Raw genomic sequence first — 22,692 nt, forward strand, 5'->3', positions numbered from 1 at the left:
AGGCCCATCGGATGCAGGCGGACTAATGGAAGAAACTGTCGCTGACCAGGACAGCCGGCTGTCTGGTCAATGCGCTGTCGCCAAAATGCCAAAGTGCATTTCTGTGGAATATTTTGAATCTCTACTTCTCTATCCATATAGCTACACTATTTCGATATTCTTGTCGTTGATTTCTTTTTTTTTCCCACAAGCAATCTAATCATGCCGTCATTCCTTTATCAGTCGATTCTTCTATGTATATCTCTATTTCTCACCCTCAGCCTCGCCATAATCGAGCCGGTCTCGAGCGACGACTTGATGTCTTTTGTTACAGTCAGTTAACAAATTTCTCAAAAGATGTCATTCCCCTGCTAAATGCATGATTCGACAGCGCCCCGAAATCAAACCTCCCAAGTTCGACGTCAAGGTCTATGATAAAGACAAAGTCAGCCCCGGCTACTGGTTTGTCGCGCCGTATGCGGTTATCGACCCTGAGGCGCCGTCCAAGAAGTGGTCGCCTTGTCAGGTTGGGCCGCATATTTATGACGCTGAGGGGGTATATCTTCTTTTCCTCTGTTAAACACGAAAAGAAGTCTTACGAGATCTGCATTACAGTCCCTCGTCTGGTCCGGTGCATGCCTCTTCGACAACCGCAACATCTTCGACTTCAAAGTCGCCGACAACATCGACGAAAACCTGCACCTCTCCTTCATCGTGCAGCACGCCTACAACGACATGCAAAAAAAGGCGCCGGGCTGATCCTCAGCGAGACCTACGAGCACGAAACCGTCGTCCCCGTCACCAACGACCTCGACGCGTTCAACATGCACGAGTTCAACATCCTGCATGGCGGGAAGACCGCTCTGGCCTGCACGTATCGGACCGAGGTCCTCGACTTTGCCGATCTGGGGATGCCTGGACAGTCCGGGAGAGTCATCGTGGGCGGATTCGAGGAAATCGACGTCGCGACCGGAAACATCATTTTCGAGTGGAAATCGTCCGATCACGTCTCCTTGTCGGAGAGCGACTTTGCGACGCCGGCTACACCAGAGCAGGCTGGTTCTGGTTGGGATTATATGTGAGTTGCTCGATCTGAGATCTTTTCAGCAAGAACTGACGGAACAGTCATGTCAACTCAGTCGACAAAAACGCCGAGGGCGACTACCTCCTCTCCGCGCGATTCACAAACACCATATATCTGATCTCCGGAAAAGACGGACACATCATCTGGCGGCTTGGAGGCAAGCGATCAGACTTTGTGTTGCAGGACTTCAGCTTCTATCGACAGCACCATGCGCGGTTCGTCGAGTCGAACAGCACCCATACGATCATCTCGTTTCTGAACAATGCCTCTGACGAGGGAAGCCAACGAGAGGACGTCTCTGCGGCGCTTTTCGTCGCCTTGGACACGGCTTCGCGGCCCATGACCGCAAGCGTCATCCGACGATACGAGCGTCCGGACGGCGGTCTGACGCGGCTTCGAGGGGATGTCCAGCTGTTATCGAACGGGAATATCTTCGTCGGATGGAGCCAGCAGGGCTACCACAGCGAGTTTACGCCCAACGGGACGTGCGTGATGGAGGCGCGCTTCGTCTCAGACCGGTTCTCGACGTACCGGGCGTATAAATTCCACTTTGTCGGCCGGCCCGTGGAGCCTCCTGTCGTCAAGGCGGCCGTCTACGGCTCGACGAGTTCTGATCTCACGACCATTGTCTACGTGAGCTGGAACGGGGCGACGGAGGTGGCTTCGTGGAATTTCTACGCAAAGGCCGACGCTACGGGGCCGTCTGTCTTCATCGGATCGGCAGCCAGGTCGGGCTTTGAGACCATGTTCATCGCCGACGGGTACATGGACTGGATCTCTGCAGACGCCGTGGACGCAGAGGGGAATATCCTCGGCACGTCAGACGTCGTGCGAACAAGCGTTCCGGAAGACTGGTTTGCGGCAGGATTCAACCAGCTCCCGGTGCCGGACGACCCGGCTGTGGACGTTGACGGTGTCGAGTCCGACAGCAAGAGTGCGGACTGGATGAGTGAGAATGTTCTCGCTCCTGTCGGGGCGTTCACTCTTCTGGTCATCTTGGCTGGTGTGCTTGTCGGGTTTGCGACGTTTGTGCTCAGGGTCTTTCGGCAGTTTCAAAATCAGGCTTATAGTGAGGTTCCTGGTGAGGATGAGCTTGGGGAATCGACAGAGATGGCCTAATCGGTCGCCTTTTAAGAGAAGTACAAGAAGATGGAGATAGTATCTAGAGCTGTTGTATGACTTCTGCTCCCGTCCAGTGGAACGTGTTTTATATTTGTATCTTTTACAGAATATGGTTCATATCTGCTTGTATATGATCTCGTTTCTTTGCTTCCATTAGTAGCACTTTATAGAACAGTCGAGACACTGCAATAACAAACACCTAGATAGATGATCACATATTAATAGATGATCACATATTAGGCGTAGGCCTCTCCCCTCCATGTCCGCCTATCTCAACCATCCCGCTTTGACCTGCTCCATCAATCATGCCTTATCATTAAAGTGATATCGCTCCTTCACCTCCTCCGGCAGCGCCTTCAGCCAAGCCTCTTCAGCCTGGGTATCGCCACCATCAGGCATCACGCTCCCAAACTCCGCCATCTTGGCAATATCACACAAATACACCCAGAAATGCGTCCTATCAATCCCACACGCCTGGCTCGCCAGATCCACAATCCTTCGGACCATCCTCGTCTTCTGCTCGTCCGTCCTCCGAACACGGATGTCGCCGCGGATCCAGACCTGGTCCGCCGAGACGGGGACCTCGTTGATGAAGTAGTTGTTCTTGTTCTTGCCTGGTAGTTCGTTGAAGATGACCTGCACGACTAGCCGGGGTGTATGTGCTTCCTCGGAGTGGACGGTTGTCAGGATGTTGGCGATCGCTTTTTTGTGTTCGGGGGATAGGCGCCCGGCTGCGACGGTGCAGACGTAGGTTGGCATGCTGGCGATGAATCGAGGATATTTGACTGCAGAAGATAAGGGGAACGAAATCGTCTTTGGGTATTGATGTTGTATGTATGTACATGTTCATGGATTTGTTTATGCGGTCAGGGTTACGACAGCTGATGACAAATTACTCCGCATGTGAATTCCCAAAAGGCTTATTACCAATCGCGATTTTAAGTTTCGTCATGCAATTATTGATTAGTGATAGAACCATGGAGTAACTGGAACGAGGGAGAAAGTCAGTGTTCGTCTGGTGAGAGAGATCATGTCATCATTCTTATTCAGCAGTCTGATTCTCTGGCTCGAATAGCTCGATCTAACATCTGACATGCTGAACTGGCCTATTCAAAGTTCAGTCACAGGGGATGCACTTTTAATAACTAGTTTGACGGGACAACAGAAATATAAATACTGGGTTATCTGCTACTAACAGATCCATTGAATCAACTTACTGCATACTTCTGCGAGATGGTTCTACAAATAGTAGAAGAAATCAGGATGATCGTCACCGACTTCTTCCACACCCAGAACTCTCATCCGCTGCGCTGCTTCAGTGTGCTGGTCCCTCGCCTTCCGAAGATTCCTTCGACGCAGATAGAATCGAAAGAGCAGAGTGGTGATGATTCCCAGTACCATCGCGCCCAACGCAAAGCCGTTGCCTCGGTAGTAATGTGGAGGATCGCTGTAGATCTCCGCGCCGAGGATGGCAAAACACTGTCCGAACATGTTCAATGCTGCCAAACAGCCTGCTCTGATAAATTTTTTAGATCTTGATCAATCCAGGCAGAACGACTGACTCACCTTCTCGTATACCCGATGAAATTACTGTTCACCCACGCCAGGGTGATAACGACACAGGGATACGTCCCAATGCCGACGAGGAAAGTGGCCGCGAAAGACAGCCATCTCGAGCTGTTGCCCGCCAGGAGGAGAAGATACCCCAGGGCAGCAATCCCAAAGACCGTGATGAGGAAGATTCCCCGTTTCTTGAAGTGATCGGAGAGAGACCCGAAGAGAAGGAGAGCCGCAGCGGCGCAGACAAAGACCGGAATCGTCAGGATTTGTGTACGTAGTGTCGAAAAACCGAACGATTTGATGACGACAGGCAAGAAGCTGCTAAACGCTGCCAAGCTGACGTTCAGGCAGCAGTAGATGACAACTTGGAATACCACGAGGTTAGCGGGGATACTTCCTGAGGAGAGAAATCTGCCGTGCTCACCGCTGAAATAAAGCTTCGAATCCTTAGCCAGCACCAGCAAGTGCTTGAAATTGACAGCCGCGTCTTCGACATTGTACGCTTCCACCGTGCGCCGTCTGGCAATCTCCTTCTCTCGCTCGTTGAATCCCCATTTGATCCTCTCTGGGACCGGAGGCAGCAAGAATAAGACCACGAAGCCATATGATGCTGACACCACGCCTGAAGAAATCAGCCTGCTGATCATGACACTTATACCTGCATTGTATTCGCAACTCCTACCCTCGATCAAGAAGATCCACCGCCACGCCGCGAGGCCCCGAACCCCGTCTAGATTATGCTGAATAGCATACGCAATCACCCCGTTGAAGCTGCCTGCCACAGCAGCCATGGAGAAGAACACTGCACCGCGCGTAGCGAGCTCATCGCGCTTGTACCACAGGGAGAGGTACAAGGGTGCAGCGTTGACGAAGGCCTCAGCAGTGCCAACGAGGATACGCAATCCAACGACGGTGCCATACGATTTTGCGGTCGAAATCCTTTCAAAGAAACAAAAGCATTAACGAGGTATCAGCAAGCGACAACAGCCTGAGCTACCTACAAAGCGGTAAAAGTGCCCCAAGACATCAGAGCCAAGGCGAGCTGTCGCGGCGGAGTGATTTTGCGCATGAAGATCGCGGCCGGGAACATGAAGAGGATGTATCCCACGTAGAACAATGCGACGCAATGGGAGAGCATCTGCGGAGATAGACCCAAGTCGGAGGTCATGCCAGCAACAGCGGCATTGCTGATGTCGCCACGGTCCTGAAGTCTCGTCATTAGAAATAGATTCTTTACTGTGTACTCCGTATTCGGGGTAAGGTATAGGACTTGCCATCGACGCAAGGAAATACACAATGCCCAGGAGAGGCAGAATCGTTAGGTCGATTTTCCTCAGAAATCGACGCTCTTCTTTTCTTTCGTCGCTGCTTTTCGGTCGCTTCTTGTGCGAGGCGAGACCGTCGTTATCTGTTTTGTTATCGACATTCTCGACAGTCTCTGTTTCTGCCATGACGGAGTTTTTCTTCCTGTTCTCTGGCTGTATGGGTATCAATTCGTGGGAAGAGGGGTCCATTGTCTGGTTTATTTCGGATAGAAATAGAGAAATATCTAAATTGAGAAGAAAAGTGAATACTCAAGATTCCAAACTGAATAAAACTGGTGGTATATAAGAGAGTTAATATCCCCGCATCGGTCCAGGAGTGGATTAGGGAGATTGCATGTAATACGCGTACAACCATACCCCAGCAGAGGTAAATAGTCACTGAACAGGTAATCTACTATACCTATTGGACAGCTGCAGAATGGTGTTCGTGGTCAAGATTTGCGCTCTGTGTGCTTGTGCTGGTCTCCGTGCGACTTCGCAATGATTTCCGAAATCGCAATTCCGGTCGATTGAGACTCCACCTATTTCAAGAGCATGACAATTTAACAGAGGATAGTGTTAGTATTACTACGATATTTCTATTAATGTTCATAACAATTTCCTGATGATTACCAAGTATACTATAAAGCCCTCTCCTGCTGCCATGCAGCTCCTCGCTAAAGCATGTGAATGGATTGAGATGGGCTAGAATGCCAGGGGATATCTTTACCACATGTCTGTAGTAGAGATGCAGAACTGATAGCAGGGGACTGTCGATGTCGTGTCACATCCCATACCGATATTTGTTGCACAGTGAAATCGTTTAGAGATAGGAACCATGCTCTGAACGACCAGACCTGTAGATATGGGAGTATGAGAAGCTCCTACATATGTGTAGAATGCTTTGCTCAATCACTTCTATCCTCTGTGACTTGTTCTGTGCAAAACAGAAAGTGCTAACTGAATATAGCTTTATGAAGTCAATGTCCGCATCAATATTATTATCACAATTGACTAAACATGTCTATCCAATATATGCAATTAGAGAGAAAGAAATCCAGATCTTATCTTTCCAGAAAACTGGATCAGACGGACTCTACCTCTCTAATCAGAATCGTATGCGGTATCGAATATCTCGCTTTATGAGTAGGGCATGACAATCTGTCAAGGAAAAGAAAATATAAAGTAACAGGTTTCGTCATGTACAGTTTTTGCTTGCCATCGACTCTGGTCAAGAGAATAATGTCACCCCAGAACTGTCCACCTTCCGAGCTTCTTCAAGGACCTCCTTGAACAGTTTCTCCTCAAACTCCTTTCCGGCCGGGCTTTGGAGGAAAGGATCCATTCTGCGTCGTTAGTTTGGCTAACTCACTGTAAGGAAACTACACTTACTCAGCTATATGGCTGGACTCCATGAACTTGCCGTGCGATTCTTCGGACGCCACCGCCGCAGCGTGGACAATCGTCCTCGCACCGACTTCGGCGCTTCGCGCAAACAGCATCTCCAGCAGTATGGCTGGCCATCTGATATACCACGGGAGGCGGTGGTTGAAGTCGGTCCAGACGAACCCCGGACAGAGACAGTTGATGATGACGGGGGGGTCCGTCTTCGAGCCTCCTAACGGCAGCCGTCTCGCCAGCTCGGCCACAAATGCGTTCATCAGCAGCTTCGTGTCACTGTACCGCACTTGACGGACAAAGTTGGCCGGGTTGTCGAAGTGCTGGATGATCGACTCGTCGCGGCCCACGGGGTTCCTCGTCATCGAATGCTTCCGGTGGCTGAAGCTGGACACCAGACTGAGTCGCGTGGGCGAGCCTTCTTTAGACGCAGTCCTCTGCAGCAACGGAAGCAATTGCAAGGCTAGGACTGCATGAGACAAAAAGTTGACCTGCAACAACCGCTCGTGGCCGGTCGGACTGGTCTCGTAGACATACTGATTCATGCCAGCGTTGAGCACGAGGGCATGCATGTCGGTCAGCTCCTGCTTGACCTGGTTGGCGAAGGCCACGACACTGTCGTAGCTGTCGAGGTCGAGCTTCATGACCTTGACCTCGGCATCGGGGTTGGCAAGCTGGATCTGCGCCGCGGCGGCCTCTCCTTTGGCGATGGACCGCACGGCGAGGATCACCCGGGAGGCATTGAACTGGAGGAACTGACGGGCGGCCTCGAGACCGAGACCGCTATTGGCGCCGGTGATGATGATTGTTTTGCCGCCGAGGTTGGTGGAGGGGGGGTTCTGGGGGACTGCTTCTTGGAAGAAGAGGCCCATTGGGATACACCATGAATATATAGAATCTACCAATAAAAAATATACAGAAATAAACCAATAGAGACAAGAATACAATAGAGAATATTATCTACTGCCACTCCTCCCGCATTTCTTATAATCCCACACCCTGGTTATCGTCCATTATTAATCGTTGGCGGAGTGATCGTCCTGTTGGTTAAGCCGCCAATCACGCCTGGAACTAACACGTTGGCCTCTAATTATATCCTCGCTTAGAAGCCCTTGCATGGCGGTCTGCAAAATGCGGCTGCAACGAAAAGATCCGACGCGATGGATCGGCGAATGAGCACCGCATAAAACATAAAAATGGGAAGGAATGTCGTGGCGGGAGGTTGTAGTCAGTAGTGCTAGTGGTCTGCTGTCTGCACAGTTGAATGTTACGTCGCACTAAATCGTGGACTGTCTTCAAGCTGGCGAATTGCTGAATTCTCACGATTTAAGATCTGCAGTTTTGAGTTCTGTCATATGCGAAAGCTTATCAATGTCCTACAACCTTATTTATATTTGTGAATAACTATTTATGAAGACACAACCATTTTATTTTGCGAAGAAGAAAATGAATAACTAAATAAGATGACCATCTCTTCTAATCATTTCTCTTTCCTAATTGTAATCCCATGTTCTTCAATAGTTTGACTTTTATGCTGCAGAAGGGTGTTTCTACAAATTTTTATATTTCCACAAAACTGTCCGAATCACATAATCACGCTACCGGAGCTTTTTGTGAATTCTCTATGAATTCTGAAATTATCGTAGGAGATGAGATTACTATTATATTTGAAAAAAAAAGCCTAATAAAAATAAGAATAAAAATAAGAAGAAAAAGAAAAAGGAAAAGAAAGGAAAAGAAAAGAAAAGAAAAGAAAAGATGACTTTTGGTTAAGAAATATGTGACTCTGACATGTCTAACAGACACAGACCCTCGTTATTACCACGAGGTTTTCAGCTCATCTCAGCGGAGGTGAGCCATGAGATTATCGTCCGCTGCTCGACGGCATTGTCTCTAGGTACATGGCCGTACTTAATGAAGAGTGAGCTGGCACTGGGGCCTATTCCCAAGGTATGGGCTCCGTGTGGACAACCATCATCGGCTTGACCAGCTGCAAGGGCCTTTCTCCATTGTACACAGGCAGTTTTGTGATATCAGGGTAGAGACAGTGGAAGAAATGTCTGGCATCGTTGTCCGTTACTGTTTCCCACCTCGCCAGATTCTTGAAAGTCCATTTATCATCCTCAGTCTCGTACGAAATCTTGTATTGTCGAAAGGAAACCCGGATGTCGTGATGGAGCTGAACGGCAGGATATAAGACCTGCTGTCGCAGGCGATCCCTGAGTTTTGAAAGCGTGTCACGGTTTCTGAACCAGTATGACAGGTCGCACAGAAGTAAATCGAATTCGACATCAAGATCCTTTTCCTGATGCTTTTCGAAGCCGTAACAGGCGCAGATCCTGGTGACCCTGTCGAATATCTCCCCGTGAACTCTACTGGTGCTGCCGACCATATTAGTCAGTGGCAAGAGAAGGCAAGATGGCGGAAAGAGGACTCATACGCTCATTGCTGGTTTTAATAACATTGAGTTCTGAGAGCTCATCTTTCGTCACGCCAAGGGGATACGGGCGTTGCAAAATATCGAAGAGACGACGCCAGATTACAAGCGACAGGATAAAGTAGTGGGCCGTTTCCACGGTCTTCAACTCTTGCAGTCTCCAGTCTGACGCCCCCGGGCCAAGGTCCAGCTCACTCAGCCGATGGGTCTCCAATTCCTGGGCGAGGTTGGGGCAGTAGATACCATGGAAGTAGTCGACTTCATCCTGCATCGCATCTTCGATCCATGTCTCGACTGCCTGGCAGATCTTCTGGTAGTTCACAATGATATCACTGTCTCGCTCTTGATCGTTCTTGCAGTGCAGGTCCACTGGTGATATTCTGCCATCATCGAGATCGCTGTTCAATTTTTCATTCTCTCTGAATCCGGGAGTGTCCATCTTGAAGGTGAGAGAGTCTGAGCTGGTAATTCCGTCTTGACAGAAACTAGCAGGTGAGAGTTAAAAAAAGACAGGTGGCAGAAACAGTTGAAGAGTAAAGGTAGTTAGCTATAGGTAAAGCTGTAAAAGCTATAAGGAAGGAGGAAATAATGGATACGCAGCGAAGGTTCAGCAAGGTCTGTGGCCAAATCGATGATTCATAAAGGCCTGCTATGCGTCATACTGAGAAGAAGCGACTCAAGACAGAAGTGAATAGAAGCGGAGTGCAAACTCGGGAAACTTGGCAGAGCTCGTCAGTTGCGTTCTCGCAGTGGCATCCCCATACTCTGTATTCCAATATTTCACTTCGCTTTTGTGATGGAGTCTGATGGTTTTGCATATGGTGTATGGACCTGAAAAGCTCAAGATCAACTACCTAAGAAGTATCGAGCAACACGGGAGGCCACATATAGCCCATTAATGTCCTTAAATAAGTGACTCTGGACTCTGCTGCCGTGAAGCAGAATCCTATTTAACAGCATATTTTCAAAGCATCTGCAGGATCAGTTCATGAACTATCAAGACCGGGACGATATATACCAGGTCGACCCAATATAAGTCCTCGAGAACATTAAGAAGAGGTTCATGGATGACGTATTGGAGAAATACATTGTTCATGTCGGTGTTTTCAGTCTGGACACTCGAGTTTTCTTTGGCGTACAATAAGGAATGCTATGAGGCGATGGAAAAATCTGTGTAGGCCGCCCTTACATGTATTTACCATACATGGCAAGTAAATCTTGAGCCTGTCAAGGTCCTTTTTCAGCTTTACTTTGTAGTTAACGGAGAAAAACACTGGTAAGGGCCTTGCAGTCCGGATTAAAACCTCCGACCACAGAGCAGAGATGCATGTGCATGCATACAGTAACACATTGATTGCAGAATTCGGGAGAAAAAAAAGACAGAAAAGAAAAAAGCAGTCAAAGGATTCTGGACAGGGTTGCGCAGCTTTATCTGTCATCACTAGCTTTGACTAATACTGATATAAAGGACTGTGTAACGCTAGAACCCTCGAGGCTCTCCAGCAGAGTGTAATGACCGGAATACTGCAGAGATGATGCGACATTTTGTATCTGTCGTGTTGCTCTCGACTATTCCTTCTTCACGCCAAATTTCGATCCAATAGAGATTTTCTCCATTGAATTTAGCACCATGAGCCTTGTCGACTCCGACCTTGCAGCCGTAAATATGCCAGCCTCCTGTAGTAGATTATTATTGATTTGTATTTAGAACAGCCAAAAATCATTGAATTTCCTCGTAAAGCTCCATCCTCTTAATTGCAGAATGGCCATTTGTGCTCTCGATTCAAGCCCGGAACTGATCTAGGATGTCTATATGAGAGTACCTACCGACAAGTGATCGTGACTCGTTTTTGACCCTCATCGATATCATCCAAAAACATGACAACAGCTAAGATTTGTCTATACGCAAGATATTTGACACGCAAAACTCCTGGATACCAGATGTGAATGTAATGCACCGCACCAGCCATGGCTCGCCAGAACCACGTCATAGCCATCATCGTCGTCGTCTTGATCGTCTTCGCGGTCGTGGGAGGATATTTCTGGTTCCGAGTTCAGAAACGACTACTACGAGGACGACGTGATCGCGACTCTTCATCGAGCTCAGCATCGAGCTCAATTGTCGGAGGACCATCTTCTGCACCGGTTGCACCTCCTGCACCGCCTTACTCCGAACTGCCTCGGCATGCAGATGTGGTGCAACCAGTGAGAGTGTACCCAAGCAGTATGCAGCCTGAGAGAGGAAATCCAATTCGCTCAAAGTGACAGACTCGGTCTTTGCCTCGATTGTGAGATGTTCGGTTGGTGGATTAGCTGGCTGAAACAGACCTTTTTAGGGTTTTTAACTTCGACTGTATGCTGATTGGGGTTGAGCACACTTTCTTCCATATTGGAGGGAACGGTGCAGTTTATGGCCATTAAATCAAAGGATACTATGATACAAAAGGAGCCACAAAATTTCGACATTCTCAATCTGGCATGTATTACCATATTAAATGCCAATAACTCCTGCATTTGTGGAAACGGGATTCAAAGCTGTTGTGCTGATGCTTCGTACGATTTCATTATCCACATCCACCATACATAAAATGTAGCTTGCAGTATATGCAGAGCTACATTCTGTAGGTTGGTGGAAAGAGATAAATTTATGCAGCTGAGTTAGAATACTTTCGTGATTAGTTAAAATTAATGATCTTCAGACCCCACGTGGGGTTGCCAAATTAGGCTGCAGCATTTCATTCACTCAGCTGTATAATAACACTTACTCCAGAACCTGCTTCATTATCAGTCCAAGTTCTTGTCTACCTGATGGATTCTCAAGCCGTACAAAACCACCTTTCCATCTCAGCCCATGACCGCAACATCATCACATGTCTCGAATTCGACGACGACAAGATCCTCACTGCGAGCGAAGCCGGGACAATCCAAGTACACGACATCAAATCCGGCACTCTGCGGGCATCATTAACAGGACACGAAGGCGGCATCTGGGGTATTGGAATCTACGGCAACACTCTTGTTTCAGGATCCACGGACAAGACAGTCCGGGTATGGGATGTCGCAAGGGCGGAATGCACGCATGTCTTCCACGGCCATTCGTCGACTGTGCGATGTATACAGATTGTTCCACCGTCGCCAGGTAGGGCGATGCCGGTGATTGTTTCGGCCTCGCGAGACTCCACTTTGCGCGTCTGGAGACTGCCCCGGCCAGGCGACGAGGAACCAGGTGATACAGATTGTCCGTACTTGATCCATGTGCTCAGCGGCCACGAAAAAACAGTTCGCGCGATTGCAGCGCATGACGATACGGTCGTCAGCGGGAGCTACGATTGCACCGTCCGAGTCTGGAGAATCTCGACCGGAGAGAGTGTACACAAACTGCAAGGCCACACGAAGAACATTTACAGCGTGGTTCTCGACCACGAGCGAAACCGCTGTATCAGCGGATCAATGGACAACACGATCAAAGTCTGGTCGCTGGACACGGGGTCGTTGGTCTACAACCTCGAGGGCCATACCTCGCTTGTCAGTCTCCTGGATTTACGGGACAACCTCCTCGTGTCAGGATCTGCAGATTCCACGTTGAGGATCTGGAATCCCGATACTGGGGAATGCCTGCAGGTCCTCCGTGGTCAGACGGGAGCGATTACGTGTTTTCAGCATGATGGCCACAAAGTCATTGCTGGAAGTGGTCGGGATCTTACGCTGTGGGATGTGCGCACGGGAGAACGCTTGCGAGACCTCCTCACAGACTTGGACGGGGTATGGCAGGTGAGGTTCGATGGTCAAAGATGTGTTGCAGCAGTAATGCGTAATAAGACTGCTTCTATCCAGGTATGAGACCAAAAACGGGGATTATTGGGCGTTTGCTAATGGGTTCAGGTTTTTGATTTGTCTGGTTAGAGGGAACTGGAATATATACATATTTTGCGACGAGAATACAGGGTAGCAGAAGAGCAGGAATTGCACAATAGCGATTCCAAACCATAGAAATTGACAGTGGTCTGGGATATTAAGAGCATCGCTGTTATGTGGATGTATCGAGATGCTCTGCTTTCAGATACCGTGACTTTCAATAAAGTCGCATGTATGGGGAAAGGTAGGGGTATGAAGAAGGAACACTAGAAAGAACACTGCTTATGATTGCATTCGAGAGCAGTAGGTGGCTGTTTAGAAGAAAATCTAGTGGATGGTATAAATACGAATCGACATGTCTCAGGGGTGTTTAGCATCGGCCCAAGCCTGTGTCCTATAATTGACCACTTCGTACAGAAAGATAATATCTAATATAATATAATTTATATACTTGTATTGGAAGCTGTATTTATATATCTCTATTAAATGCTTTGAGTATGAGTCTGATATAGATATGCCTATTATGACGATGTTATACATCTTGTGTGAAATCTCCATACAACACCAAAAATGTAGCTTCGTGTCCTCCTTTTCTATAATACGTATACAGTACATATCTGCATTCTACCTGTCGCGAAATCCCACCCAGCAATTGATGACTTCCCCGTACTTATCTTCTAGCTCTCTCCCATCGGCTGTGCCATCTCTCTCAAAGGAACCGTGCTGAAATCATCTGCGCTCATGCCCACCAACCCAGTATAAACTCTGGGCCGTCGTCGCTCAGAGAGCGACACGGCGACACCTCCCTCTTCGCCCCTCTCCAACCGCACATAAATGCTCCCAACCAGTTCATCATCGGAAGCCGCATGCCATCTGCTCCCCTGTGAGTGATGCAGTTTCTGCGCCTCCTTCGCCGTCCCTCCCCCGGACGCGGCGACGATAACGCTCTTCACGTCCATGAAGTCGAACTTGGACAGCCTCCGCCAGTCCCGTGTGCGCAACGCCTCGACGAAGAACCCCGTCGTGATAACAATGGAGATGAACATGACAGTATAGATATACCGCGGCGTGCCGAAGGCGTAGGCGGGCGACTGAATTACGACGGGAGTTGGAGCAGTGTCTTGCAGCAGCATGATCTGGGCCGAGGCAAAAGCAACCATGGCGTCGTCTATGATCGCCGTCAGGACGGCCTCGATGCCAGCGAGACTGCTGGCGTTGTTCACTCCTTGCGTGGCTTGTACGTTCTCGATGTTGTCCATGAGCGAGTTGCCGAGGATGTTGGCGTACAATGCCGTCAGGGAGGTTGAGAAGCCCAGTAATTATCAGATTTTCACCTCGCCAGAAAAGAGCTTACTGGTCGTTTAGGTATCAAGTACCTTCACATTATACAATTTCCTTCTTTTGTCTACACCAATCTATCTCGCTCCACAAATCGAAATGGAACATGAAGAACCGAAGTGAGTAGCTTAATTACTATTGGTTGATCATGTATTGATAGAGTGAAGATGTCCCTATGCTGTGGGCAACAATGTAACATTGCAATTAACGGAATCATGTCCAACCCAACACCAGGTTGTGAAAGGCACAATTATCAAAGTTTTCAAACCGTTTACACTCTCGTCTGTAATGGTCATTGTGCTGGAATTACCATGTTTTCGATTAAAGGAGCACTTGATTTTGAAGCTCTACGACCGGCGCTTTGCAACTCAGCTGCAAAAAAATGAGAAAATCCAACCCTGGACCTTTGAAATTGAGCGGAAATACCAGCAATTTTATCCTGGATGGCAGTGCGTCAGACTTTATCACAAAATTGCGCTCCAATGACAACATGGTTGAAAAAGAAGGAGAAACCTAGAATGCTGCTCAAAATGAAGCATATCTCTATCACTACATGCAGAAACTCTATGAAGCAGAAACTGAAGTACAAAAGGCTGAAAGATATCCAAGGAAGAGATGTTCCACTCTTTCTTGGGCGCGTCACAATGCCAGGGTATTCTTCACAGAGCATGGCAGTTAGCAAGTATGTTGACTGTCCTGGGATTCTCTTACAGTATATTGAAGGGTTTCCTTTAACCGATCCCGCCTCGTATGCTCCGAAAGAGACATGGCAAAATATCTGTGAAGATGCCATTCGTATTGTGAACATCATCGGGGATCGAGACACCCTCAACGAAGATGTCAAACCAAGGAATTTCATTGTGCACAAGGAACCGGTTGGCAGTCACTTTAAAGTATTTATGATTGACTTCGCGTTGTGCAAGTTCCGCAGGCAGGATCAGGATGAACAAGACTGGAGGGAATGGAAAGCAATGCAAGACGAAGAAGGTGCAGTGGGGTATGTCATGCAGAGGTACTTGACAGGGGGCTTTATTTATCATCGATCTGCCAGATATTTGAAATTGGACGAGGAATTCAAGATGGAGGAAGAATGATAAGCATAAAGGTATCCTATACGGTATGCGTATGAATACTTCTGTCTTCCAGCATTACTGACAACCACCACTGGCAGCTTCCTCTATATGATTTGGAAATGACGGACTTGTTCCCACGTTGCATCTGCATTTGTGGGTAATTTCCGAGGCGCAACAGGACGTTTAAGATGGGGATTCACTTTGACGGTCCTACCAGAAAGGACTCATACTGTCTCATATGTACGCTCAGTTGAAATTTACCGAGTGACATGAAGTAATAAGGACGAAGTCGAAATCAATATTCGACAACAGTTTCGACCTCTCCACATGAAATACAGTCGCAGGTGGGAAATGGAAGGCTTTACTACGGGAACGCTCACAGCCTTATCCAGAAGCAAAGGAATTTTGGCTAGGTTTCTAGATAGTTCATCTACTTTAATTTTTTTTATCGAGTCATCTGTCTCCGCCTATCTTATGTTCTCTTCATTTGTATCCCGACCTGGATGAAAGAGGTCAAGTGCTGTTGAAGGCCCTATTAGGGGGCAATGTCTAGCCTCGCTGGAGAAGGACGCTTTACTGCTCCATATGTACGCTCAAATAAAAGGACCGAGTTACAGCAAAACTACGATGAAGGTTATGCCGCAATCAATCAATATCTCGCGAAAACAACCTCAAATTCTGCACATGAAATACATGTAAAGAACGATTCACAACAACGACGAAAGCAACTCCAAGGACAGCCACTACTCTTTGACCCCAGTGTTATTCTGTTATATTCTTTTGTAGCTCCAGAGTCTACAATATCCCCATCCAGTTGCTTGACAGAGTGGCAAGTTAGAATTGTCAGAAACATTGTAGTAGAGAATTGCAACACCAAGCCAATCGGGAAAATTCCTACCCGTTTTGTCGAGATTAAGTTCAGATCGAAACAGTCTACTGATTTCTTGCCATGATTCTCCGACTTCACCATCAGAATAACGGACGAAGGAAGTCCACAGTCCAATCTCTAACAGACAGACACCTAGACTGTATATATCGTGACAAACATTGTAGCTCTCCTGCGCAACAAGTCCCTGCCGGTGAGGATGTCGATAAAAGTTCCGTTCCGCAACATCGTCTCCACGCAGGAAAGTGTAGGAATCCTCCGAACGCAACTCCTCGAAGCCGATCAGGAACGGCTTGCCGAGTCGATCCTTCTTCGAGTGGTCGTCTGTGAGAAGAATGATTGTCTCGGGTCTGATGTTCTTGTGCACGAAGTGAGAATTGTGAAGGAATATGAGGCTTCTCGCCAGCGAGACTGCCAGATCAATCCGTTCACTCAGCAAGTAGGTTGAGCATGGAGTCATCAGCACGGTTCGGAGAGATTGTGGCCGGCTGGAGCCCTCAGGAAGTTTGAAGACGAATTGAAATCTTGGATCTTGGCCATTGTGTCCTTTGCCTTCCACAACACCCTCACAGGCCAGGAGGTGCACAATGCGGGGATCCATGTCGGCGAATTTCCGAGCAAGATTGCGAACATCTCTCTTCGACGTGGATCATTATCGACCAAGACGTGCTCCTACTGTCCATCCGCCCTCTTCCGTACGGCCAGCACTGCCTCTGAGTAGCGAATTGAGTCCTCGTCTAGAAAATTAATCTCCACTGCGTCAATAAATACCGAGGTTGTCGGGTTTGCGCTCTGAACTACGGCGTTGTCATCACCGGGGACTGTGGCCGCTCTTCGCAGATTTCGCATCTGCACGACTAGCGGGTTCAGGCTGGCGGAATTCTGAGCGATCGATCTGTCGAGAGATGGCGAATGCACCATCGAGATCATGAACCAGGACCGGTCGAATCTGGCTTGCCACTTCTCCATCTCCTCGACGACCTCCTCGAGAGGATGTCTCCCGATATGGCGTACTTGGCCTTTCTACACGTCCGTGCGCTCCCTTGGTCCTTCTGCTGTCGTTATCGGTGGAACGAGGCTGTTTTGTTAGACTCTCTATTGTGACGATCGCAAGTTGGATTTTCGTTTGGAGGACCATCAGGAGTGAGTTTTCGTGAGGTCCCCCGGTAGGTCACTCCAGTGCTCCTTAAGGATCTCGATTTGCATCTGCATGGTGCGCCAGATTGTTTCGATTGTGAGCATTGCTTCGCTGACTTCCAGTTCTGCATTCTTGTACGCTTGGCAGCAGGATACGAGTTGACCGCCATACCTGTATGTATCATTACGTTAGAGCTTGTTTGCGCCATCAATCGACATGAACAACAACTGTCCCAAGTGCTGGAAGTCGCCCAAGTAGTCGAGGCATTTCATATTTCTGCTTGTACAAAGGTCGCAAAATCTGTGTTACTTAAGACAGAGATCCACACTGGATGCGACCGCAAGCGCAAGGCCAGCACTCTCCATGACTGGCTTGACTGTTGACTTTCACAGATGCACAAGAGGACTCCAAACAAAAAACAGGTGCTCGCGGTTCCAGACTATATATATGGGATTGTCCAGAACTGTAGAGTGGAAATTCAAAAGACCGTGGATGCCCAACATGGGCTTTGCTTCTGAGTTTTCACACAGATGCCAGCTGAGGGGAAGATGGGCAATTAATCCCTGTGCTCAGCCTCACAAGTAGCAAGGCTGTCCCGCCTTCCCGCATAGCAATGCGCGCCAGAGGTTTCTTCCTGAACTGGACTTGTGAAATATTGGAAATGGTGTCATGCACATGTGTAAATTGTTCTTTTGTACATAATAGGAAACTATAGTTACCCATGGGTTAGCAATGAGACTCGTCAGAACAACAAACGGATGAGAGACAGGGCTTGCACCACATGATCGCCAGTCTTGCAAGAAAGATCCCCCACTTTCATTCAGAAGGTGAAGAACAAGTTTCAATTATTTACAAACCCAGCTGAAGTTCTTAACACAGATCTCCTCTCCTCGAGCCTCCGGCCCTAGGCCTCCTTCCCGCGTTCATTGCATTCTTCGGATATGGACGACTTCCTCGAGTTCTTCCGGCTGCAGGCCATTGTCACAGAGTCGTATACAGAGCATCTCATCACTCGCCGGAACCAGAAGCTGACTGAAAGATGGGAACGGACTCGATGGCTGGGCCGTGGAGCGTATGGGAAGGTGTGGCTAGAGCGAACGAGTTCAGGACGAGTAAGGGCAGTTAAGGAGGTGGACAAGTGTATTCAGATGGATCATTTGAAGGAGATCAGGGCGATCGCCAAGTTCTCCAAGGTATGCGTCCTAGATATTCGCCTCTGGGCTTTTGCTTGAGGAAGACATTGTGGTCGATAGCGGTTAGTTGAAACTCGTTCTGGAGCATATCTTTTTCCGACGACACGGTCTGCTTGCTTGAATGGGTGATAGGACGCTGACATTTCCCAGCATTCTGCTCGCTTCGCAGAATTCTACGGCTGGTACCAATACTTTTCTCATTCTTCCTCGCCATGGAATACTTCCCACACGATACATTATACGACTGCCTCAAGGCCAGGAGCAGTCCCATGTCAGAGGAGGAAGCAAGGCAGGCGACTCGCCAGCTTCTCGAAGGACTCGACTTTATGCATAAGGACAATTATGCACATCGCGATCTCAAACCGAGTGTAAGTATCTCGGTAAAAGAAAAAGGAGAGACTCGTGTGATGTTAAGGGTGCATGCAGAACATTTTCATCGCCTCTCCATCTCCAGATTTGTGGCTTAAGATAGGCGACTTTGGAATCTCGAAACGCGTCACCGATGACACAGTGCTACACACAACCAAGATGAACACAAGAGACTACTGCGCCCCCAAGATGCGTGTCTTTGTGCGAGATCGTGCCGAGGCGGACTCATATGTGTATACCAATGCCGTCGACTTGTGGTCTCTCGGCATCATTGTCTTCGAAATGCTCACCAAGAAACGGCCCTTTCTTAGTCGAAAGGACCTGGAAGCCTTCTATGATGGGAAATCAAGCTTACCCATTGAGGCTCTCAGAGAGAAGTCAATTTCTCCAGACGGAATCGACTTCATTGGCACTCTTCTCCGCCCCAGGCCTCATGAGCGTCCAACAGCAATCGGGGCATTGGAATTGCCGTGGCTGAAAGACGCTCCAGTCGAAGTTAGCGACAAAAAGCCTGTAGGCGTGGAAGCTGACACCAAAGGTTCAGAACGGATTGGTGAAATTCTATTCCCTGTTGTGGACCACGATGAGGGGTCCTTGACAGCCAAAAAAAATTGTTGGGCAGAGTCCTGCTACCGAGAAGACAGAACAGCCACAGGAAGAATATCAGCAGCCCGCCACGAGCATTCGCCAGCGTGTCCCAGTGGTTCCACTGCTGCCAAGTGAGAGGTTAAAAGAGAGTAAAACATCTCGCCGGTCAGCTGAAGACGAGGCAGAGCCAAGAATGATGGATGCCAGGATTCCTGCGATAACTGTTACAGACATCAGAACACCTTACTTTGGTCTGAATCCCTAGTCAGCTGACAAACAGGGATGGAATAAATAGTGACTGATACCATCTTTAGTACTGTCCGAGGATGACTTCACGCTCCATTTTAAGTACCCATCCTATTTTAAGGTCATTGATTCGATCCTTGCTGCGAGTGACCTGAATCATATATCTGAAAAGCGTATTCTCGAATGTCTCCAGGAGTCTGTGGACTTTGATATCACTCCGTACAAGGTTGGCATTCGTTTTTGCGTCGTCTGGTTTAGTGGTTGACAATGTCACAGGCCGTAATCAAAGACTATATCGGGGCGCGTATTAACGACACGTTCGCCCAGCAAGAGGCTGCGCGATCTGCACTGTTGGAGCAGCAGCAGTATGGAAGAAGGCTCGCATCTGTTGGCAGTCAAACAAGCAAAGCTGCAGAAGGGCAGCTGTCATCGAGGCCTGCTGCGCGTTCGTCTTCTGCAGAACCACGAAACAAGCTAGTCCAAAGCAGTGGTTGGTGGAGAGACGTGAAACAAGACCAAACCTTGAAACTCTCCCGCTCCTACGACGCAGCTCTATCAGAGATTCCTACCGCTATGATGACAAGAAGCCCATCCCCATGCCAGGCTCGAGCACAACAGCAGGATTTGGAGAGTAAGATGGACTCAACGAGGAGGACCAAATGGAAATCTCTAATCTGGAATGGGCCTGTGGATTTGCCTGCACGAATACGTGCAGAGGAGTCCATTTATCGTCGATGAAACATATAGAGCTCGCTCGGGGAACCTGCAAGCTTGTTTATTAGCTGTGACAGCTTTGGCAAATATAACTGAATTTATGTAGTAGCTCAAAACTGGAATTCATGGAAGTTCTAGATGGCTGTTGAACTAGAATGGTTGTCAAAGCAGGACGGCCATCAACTGGAGACAAGGAAGCAGGCTTGACTCGGAGTGACTCTGTGTCAATAGTCGAAACTTGCTACATGCAAATGCTCTTGGAACTGGACCGTTCGACATTCCAAGGTCAGCCGATCACGACATGCCCCTTTGAAAAGGCCAAGTATTTTGCCACAGTCTAGAGGTTGAGGCACCTCACAGGTGCACACCTTGATCAATTTGATTCCGCATTATTCTTGGATTCAGATCGTTTGGGCGGGTCCAGCATGTATGATCATATATGACAGCTACTCTGTCTACAACTTTCAGAACTTCTCTCCTCAGTGCTGGGAATAATTATTGGAGATCAATCTGGGCAGTTCGATAGATATATTTATTTTATTGCCTTTGCATTCGCATCACAGTATGGGGAAAACCTTGTATAAAAGGGGAAAAACCCATACCAAGGCATCTTGAAAGGAAACCAAATACATCCTTGACAATCAAGTCTTTTTTTATCATCGCATCAATCTCAGGCAGTAAGAGGAGAGCCAATCCACAATATTGCTTCCCATGGTCCAACTCTGATCCATTAGACGAAAGCCCCTATTGGATGAGGCGAATTTTTTGCCATCCTATATGTGATTGTCAACACACTCTTTATATCTCTCTTGCCTGAAAGCTGTCTAAACTGTTTCTTACATTTTTGGGGTTACTAGCAGTGAAGTATTAGCTTTCAAATTCAAGCCATCCTTTCCTTTAAAAACAGATCATCACTTACACACTATCCATGTCGCTGTTAGCTCTGTATCCTGTATCTAGGTAGGCTGTCATAATCTTGTTGCTGAAGACCATCACTCACCCCCTATTTATTAGATGCATCTGTCAGTCTTACATTCTAAAAGTTAACTCTTGAAATAGATTATCACTTACACACTGGCGAGATCTACATCAGTTCTGTCTCCAAGTAGTCATATTCTTTATTATTAAGGAGGCTTACTCACACCCTAAATATTCAGGACTCTGTCAGCTCTGTATCTGAAAAATCATACTCTTGGAAATAAGATCATGACTTACACACTATCCAGGTCTCTGTTAGCTCTGTGTTGAAGGAGTACTGTTTTTATTATCAAAAATAATTACTCACATACTATTCATCTTCTGTCAGCACTCTGTCTATGTAGTCACATCCTTCAAAGTTTATGACTTACACCCTATTAATTTTAGATTTCCATCAGCTCTGTATCTAGCCAGTTGTATTAAAAGTTCTGTCAAGGGACGTCTTACTTCCTATTATTCCATGTCCTGTTAGGACTCTGTGTATATAGTCATATACTTTTGTTGAAGGAGTATCACTCACAAGCTATTTTTTGATTTTGCTCTGCATTAGCTTCATATCCAGATAGCCGTATTATCCAAGCAATCGTCACTTACACCCTGTCCATTTATCTTATGTCAGCTCTGTATCCAAGCAGTTATAAACGCCCATTACTTACACACTATTCATTGCATATTTGTATCAGCACCATATCTAGTACATATATTTCTCATCATTCAGGAAGATCACTTACAACCTATCCATTTTCCATATCTGTCAGCTCTGGACTGAAATTAGGAGTTTTTGGCATACTTACACACTATTCATTTCACATTTATATGAGCTCGACATTCAGGGAGTTATACTTTCATTTTATCAAGGATCATAACTCACACACTGTTAAATCCATTTTCTCTCATTAGCTCTATGTCCATAAAAGTTGTACTTCAAGTTAGAAATAAATGAACAATTACTTACCTCCTATGTATTTCACGACTGTCAATCCTCTTTCCAGGTTGTTGCATGGTCTAAAATAAGGGACCATTACTTACAGGCTGTCTATTTTGTCAGTCTTGTATCTAGATAATTGTCTTTTTAGGAGTCAGGATTGGACTCACACTCTTATTTTATTTAATATCCTTATTAGCTCTAGATTCAGGCAGTCATGGGCTGATCATTTCAAGGCCATGACTCACACACTATCCACAGTTTTGTGAGCCCTGTACAGCCAGATAGGCTGATAGCCAATTTAGGAATTGTCACTCACAGCCTGTTTGTTTCATTAGCTTTATATCCAGATTATCTTTTGTTTGTCATGCAGGGATTTCACTTACACCCTATCCATTCATACCCCTATCAGCTCTGTAATCCAGGCAGTTATATCCTTGTTATATGATACTGTTGCTTACACCCTATATTTTTGATGTGTCTGTCAGCTATATATCTGGTCAGT

At 47.4% G+C, this 22,692-nt stretch overlaps 10 protein-coding genes across 10 annotated transcripts; 6 read left to right on the forward strand and 4 right to left on the reverse strand.

Moving 5' to 3' along the window:
- Positions 1-201: 201 nt before the first annotated feature.
- T310_6605 (uncharacterized protein) lies at positions 202-2,182 on the forward strand (the record flags this gene model as incomplete). The annotated part of the gene is made up of 4 exons (XM_013470562.1): positions 202-312; positions 371-535; positions 573-1,057; positions 1,105-2,182. 4 exons carry the CDS (start codon positions 202-204, stop codon positions 2,180-2,182), a joined length of 1,839 nt encoding a protein of 612 aa, XP_013326016.1.
- A 306-nt stretch (positions 2,183-2,488) lies between these two features.
- Positions 2,489-2,944, reverse strand: T310_6606 (uncharacterized protein; the record flags this gene model as incomplete). Its single annotated transcript, XM_013470563.1, has 1 exon — positions 2,489-2,944. One exon carries the CDS (start codon positions 2,942-2,944, stop codon positions 2,489-2,491), a length of 456 nt encoding a protein of 151 aa, XP_013326017.1.
- Positions 2,945-3,448: 504 nt separating this feature from the next.
- On the forward strand, positions 3,449-4,146 carry T310_6607 (uncharacterized protein; the record flags this gene model as incomplete). Its single annotated transcript, XM_013470564.1, has 3 exons — positions 3,449-3,613; positions 3,718-4,015; positions 4,082-4,146. The coding sequence occupies 3 exons, from the start codon at positions 3,449-3,451 to the stop codon at positions 4,144-4,146; spliced, it is 528 nt and encodes a 175-aa protein (XP_013326018.1).
- Positions 4,147-6,437: 2,291 nt separating this feature from the next.
- T310_6608 (uncharacterized protein) lies at positions 6,438-7,461 on the reverse strand (the record flags this gene model as incomplete). The annotated part of the gene is made up of 2 exons (XM_013470565.1): positions 6,438-7,345; positions 7,446-7,461. The coding sequence occupies 2 exons, from the start codon at positions 7,459-7,461 to the stop codon at positions 6,438-6,440; spliced, it is 924 nt and encodes a 307-aa protein (XP_013326019.1).
- A 1,379-nt stretch (positions 7,462-8,840) lies between these two features.
- Positions 8,841-9,323, reverse strand: T310_6609 (uncharacterized protein; the record flags this gene model as incomplete). The annotated part of the gene is made up of 1 exon (XM_013470566.1): positions 8,841-9,323. The coding sequence occupies one exon, from the start codon at positions 9,321-9,323 to the stop codon at positions 8,841-8,843; it is 483 nt and encodes a 160-aa protein (XP_013326020.1).
- A 1,529-nt stretch (positions 9,324-10,852) lies between these two features.
- On the forward strand, positions 10,853-12,787 carry T310_6610 (uncharacterized protein; the record flags this gene model as incomplete). The annotated part of the gene is made up of 5 exons (XM_013470567.1): positions 10,853-11,108; positions 11,221-11,237; positions 11,479-11,509; positions 11,655-12,718; positions 12,767-12,787. 5 exons carry the CDS (start codon positions 10,853-10,855, stop codon positions 12,785-12,787), a joined length of 1,389 nt encoding a protein of 462 aa, XP_013326021.1.
- An 842-nt stretch (positions 12,788-13,629) lies between these two features.
- T310_6611 (Uncharacterized protein) lies at positions 13,630-15,171 on the forward strand (the record flags this gene model as incomplete). Its single annotated transcript, XM_013470568.1, has 3 exons — positions 13,630-13,976; positions 14,105-14,196; positions 14,528-15,171. The coding sequence occupies 3 exons, from the start codon at positions 13,630-13,632 to the stop codon at positions 15,169-15,171; spliced, it is 1,083 nt and encodes a 360-aa protein (XP_013326022.1).
- A 1,064-nt stretch (positions 15,172-16,235) lies between these two features.
- T310_6612 (uncharacterized protein) lies at positions 16,236-16,785 on the forward strand (the record flags this gene model as incomplete). Its single annotated transcript, XM_013470569.1, has 2 exons — positions 16,236-16,475; positions 16,609-16,785. The coding sequence occupies 2 exons, from the start codon at positions 16,236-16,238 to the stop codon at positions 16,783-16,785; spliced, it is 417 nt and encodes a 138-aa protein (XP_013326023.1).
- A 1,794-nt stretch (positions 16,786-18,579) lies between these two features.
- Positions 18,580-20,422, forward strand: T310_6613 (uncharacterized protein; the record flags this gene model as incomplete). Its single annotated transcript, XM_013470570.1, has 6 exons — positions 18,580-18,735; positions 18,794-19,249; positions 19,359-19,575; positions 19,639-19,796; positions 19,847-20,201; positions 20,391-20,422. 6 exons carry the CDS (start codon positions 18,580-18,582, stop codon positions 20,420-20,422), a joined length of 1,374 nt encoding a protein of 457 aa, XP_013326024.1.
- A 660-nt stretch (positions 20,423-21,082) lies between these two features.
- On the reverse strand, positions 21,083-22,592 carry T310_6614 (uncharacterized protein; the record flags this gene model as incomplete). The annotated part of the gene is made up of 14 exons (XM_013470571.1): positions 21,083-21,113; positions 21,204-21,266; positions 21,356-21,379; positions 21,500-21,539; positions 21,634-21,668; positions 21,710-21,727; positions 21,783-21,803; positions 21,915-21,921; positions 21,994-22,022; positions 22,134-22,164; positions 22,218-22,267; positions 22,436-22,459; positions 22,507-22,525; positions 22,574-22,592. Coding segments are annotated over 14 exons (411 nt in total), but the record flags the coding sequence as incomplete, so codon positions are not given.
- Between the last annotated feature and the right edge of the window lie 100 nt (positions 22,593-22,692).

The sequence above is a fragment of the Rasamsonia emersonii genome (genome assembly GCF_000968595.1).
Source record: "Rasamsonia emersonii CBS 393.64 chromosome Unknown ctg1118621760428, whole genome shotgun sequence".
NCBI lineage: Eukaryota > Fungi > Ascomycota > Eurotiomycetes > Eurotiales > Trichocomaceae > Rasamsonia > Rasamsonia emersonii.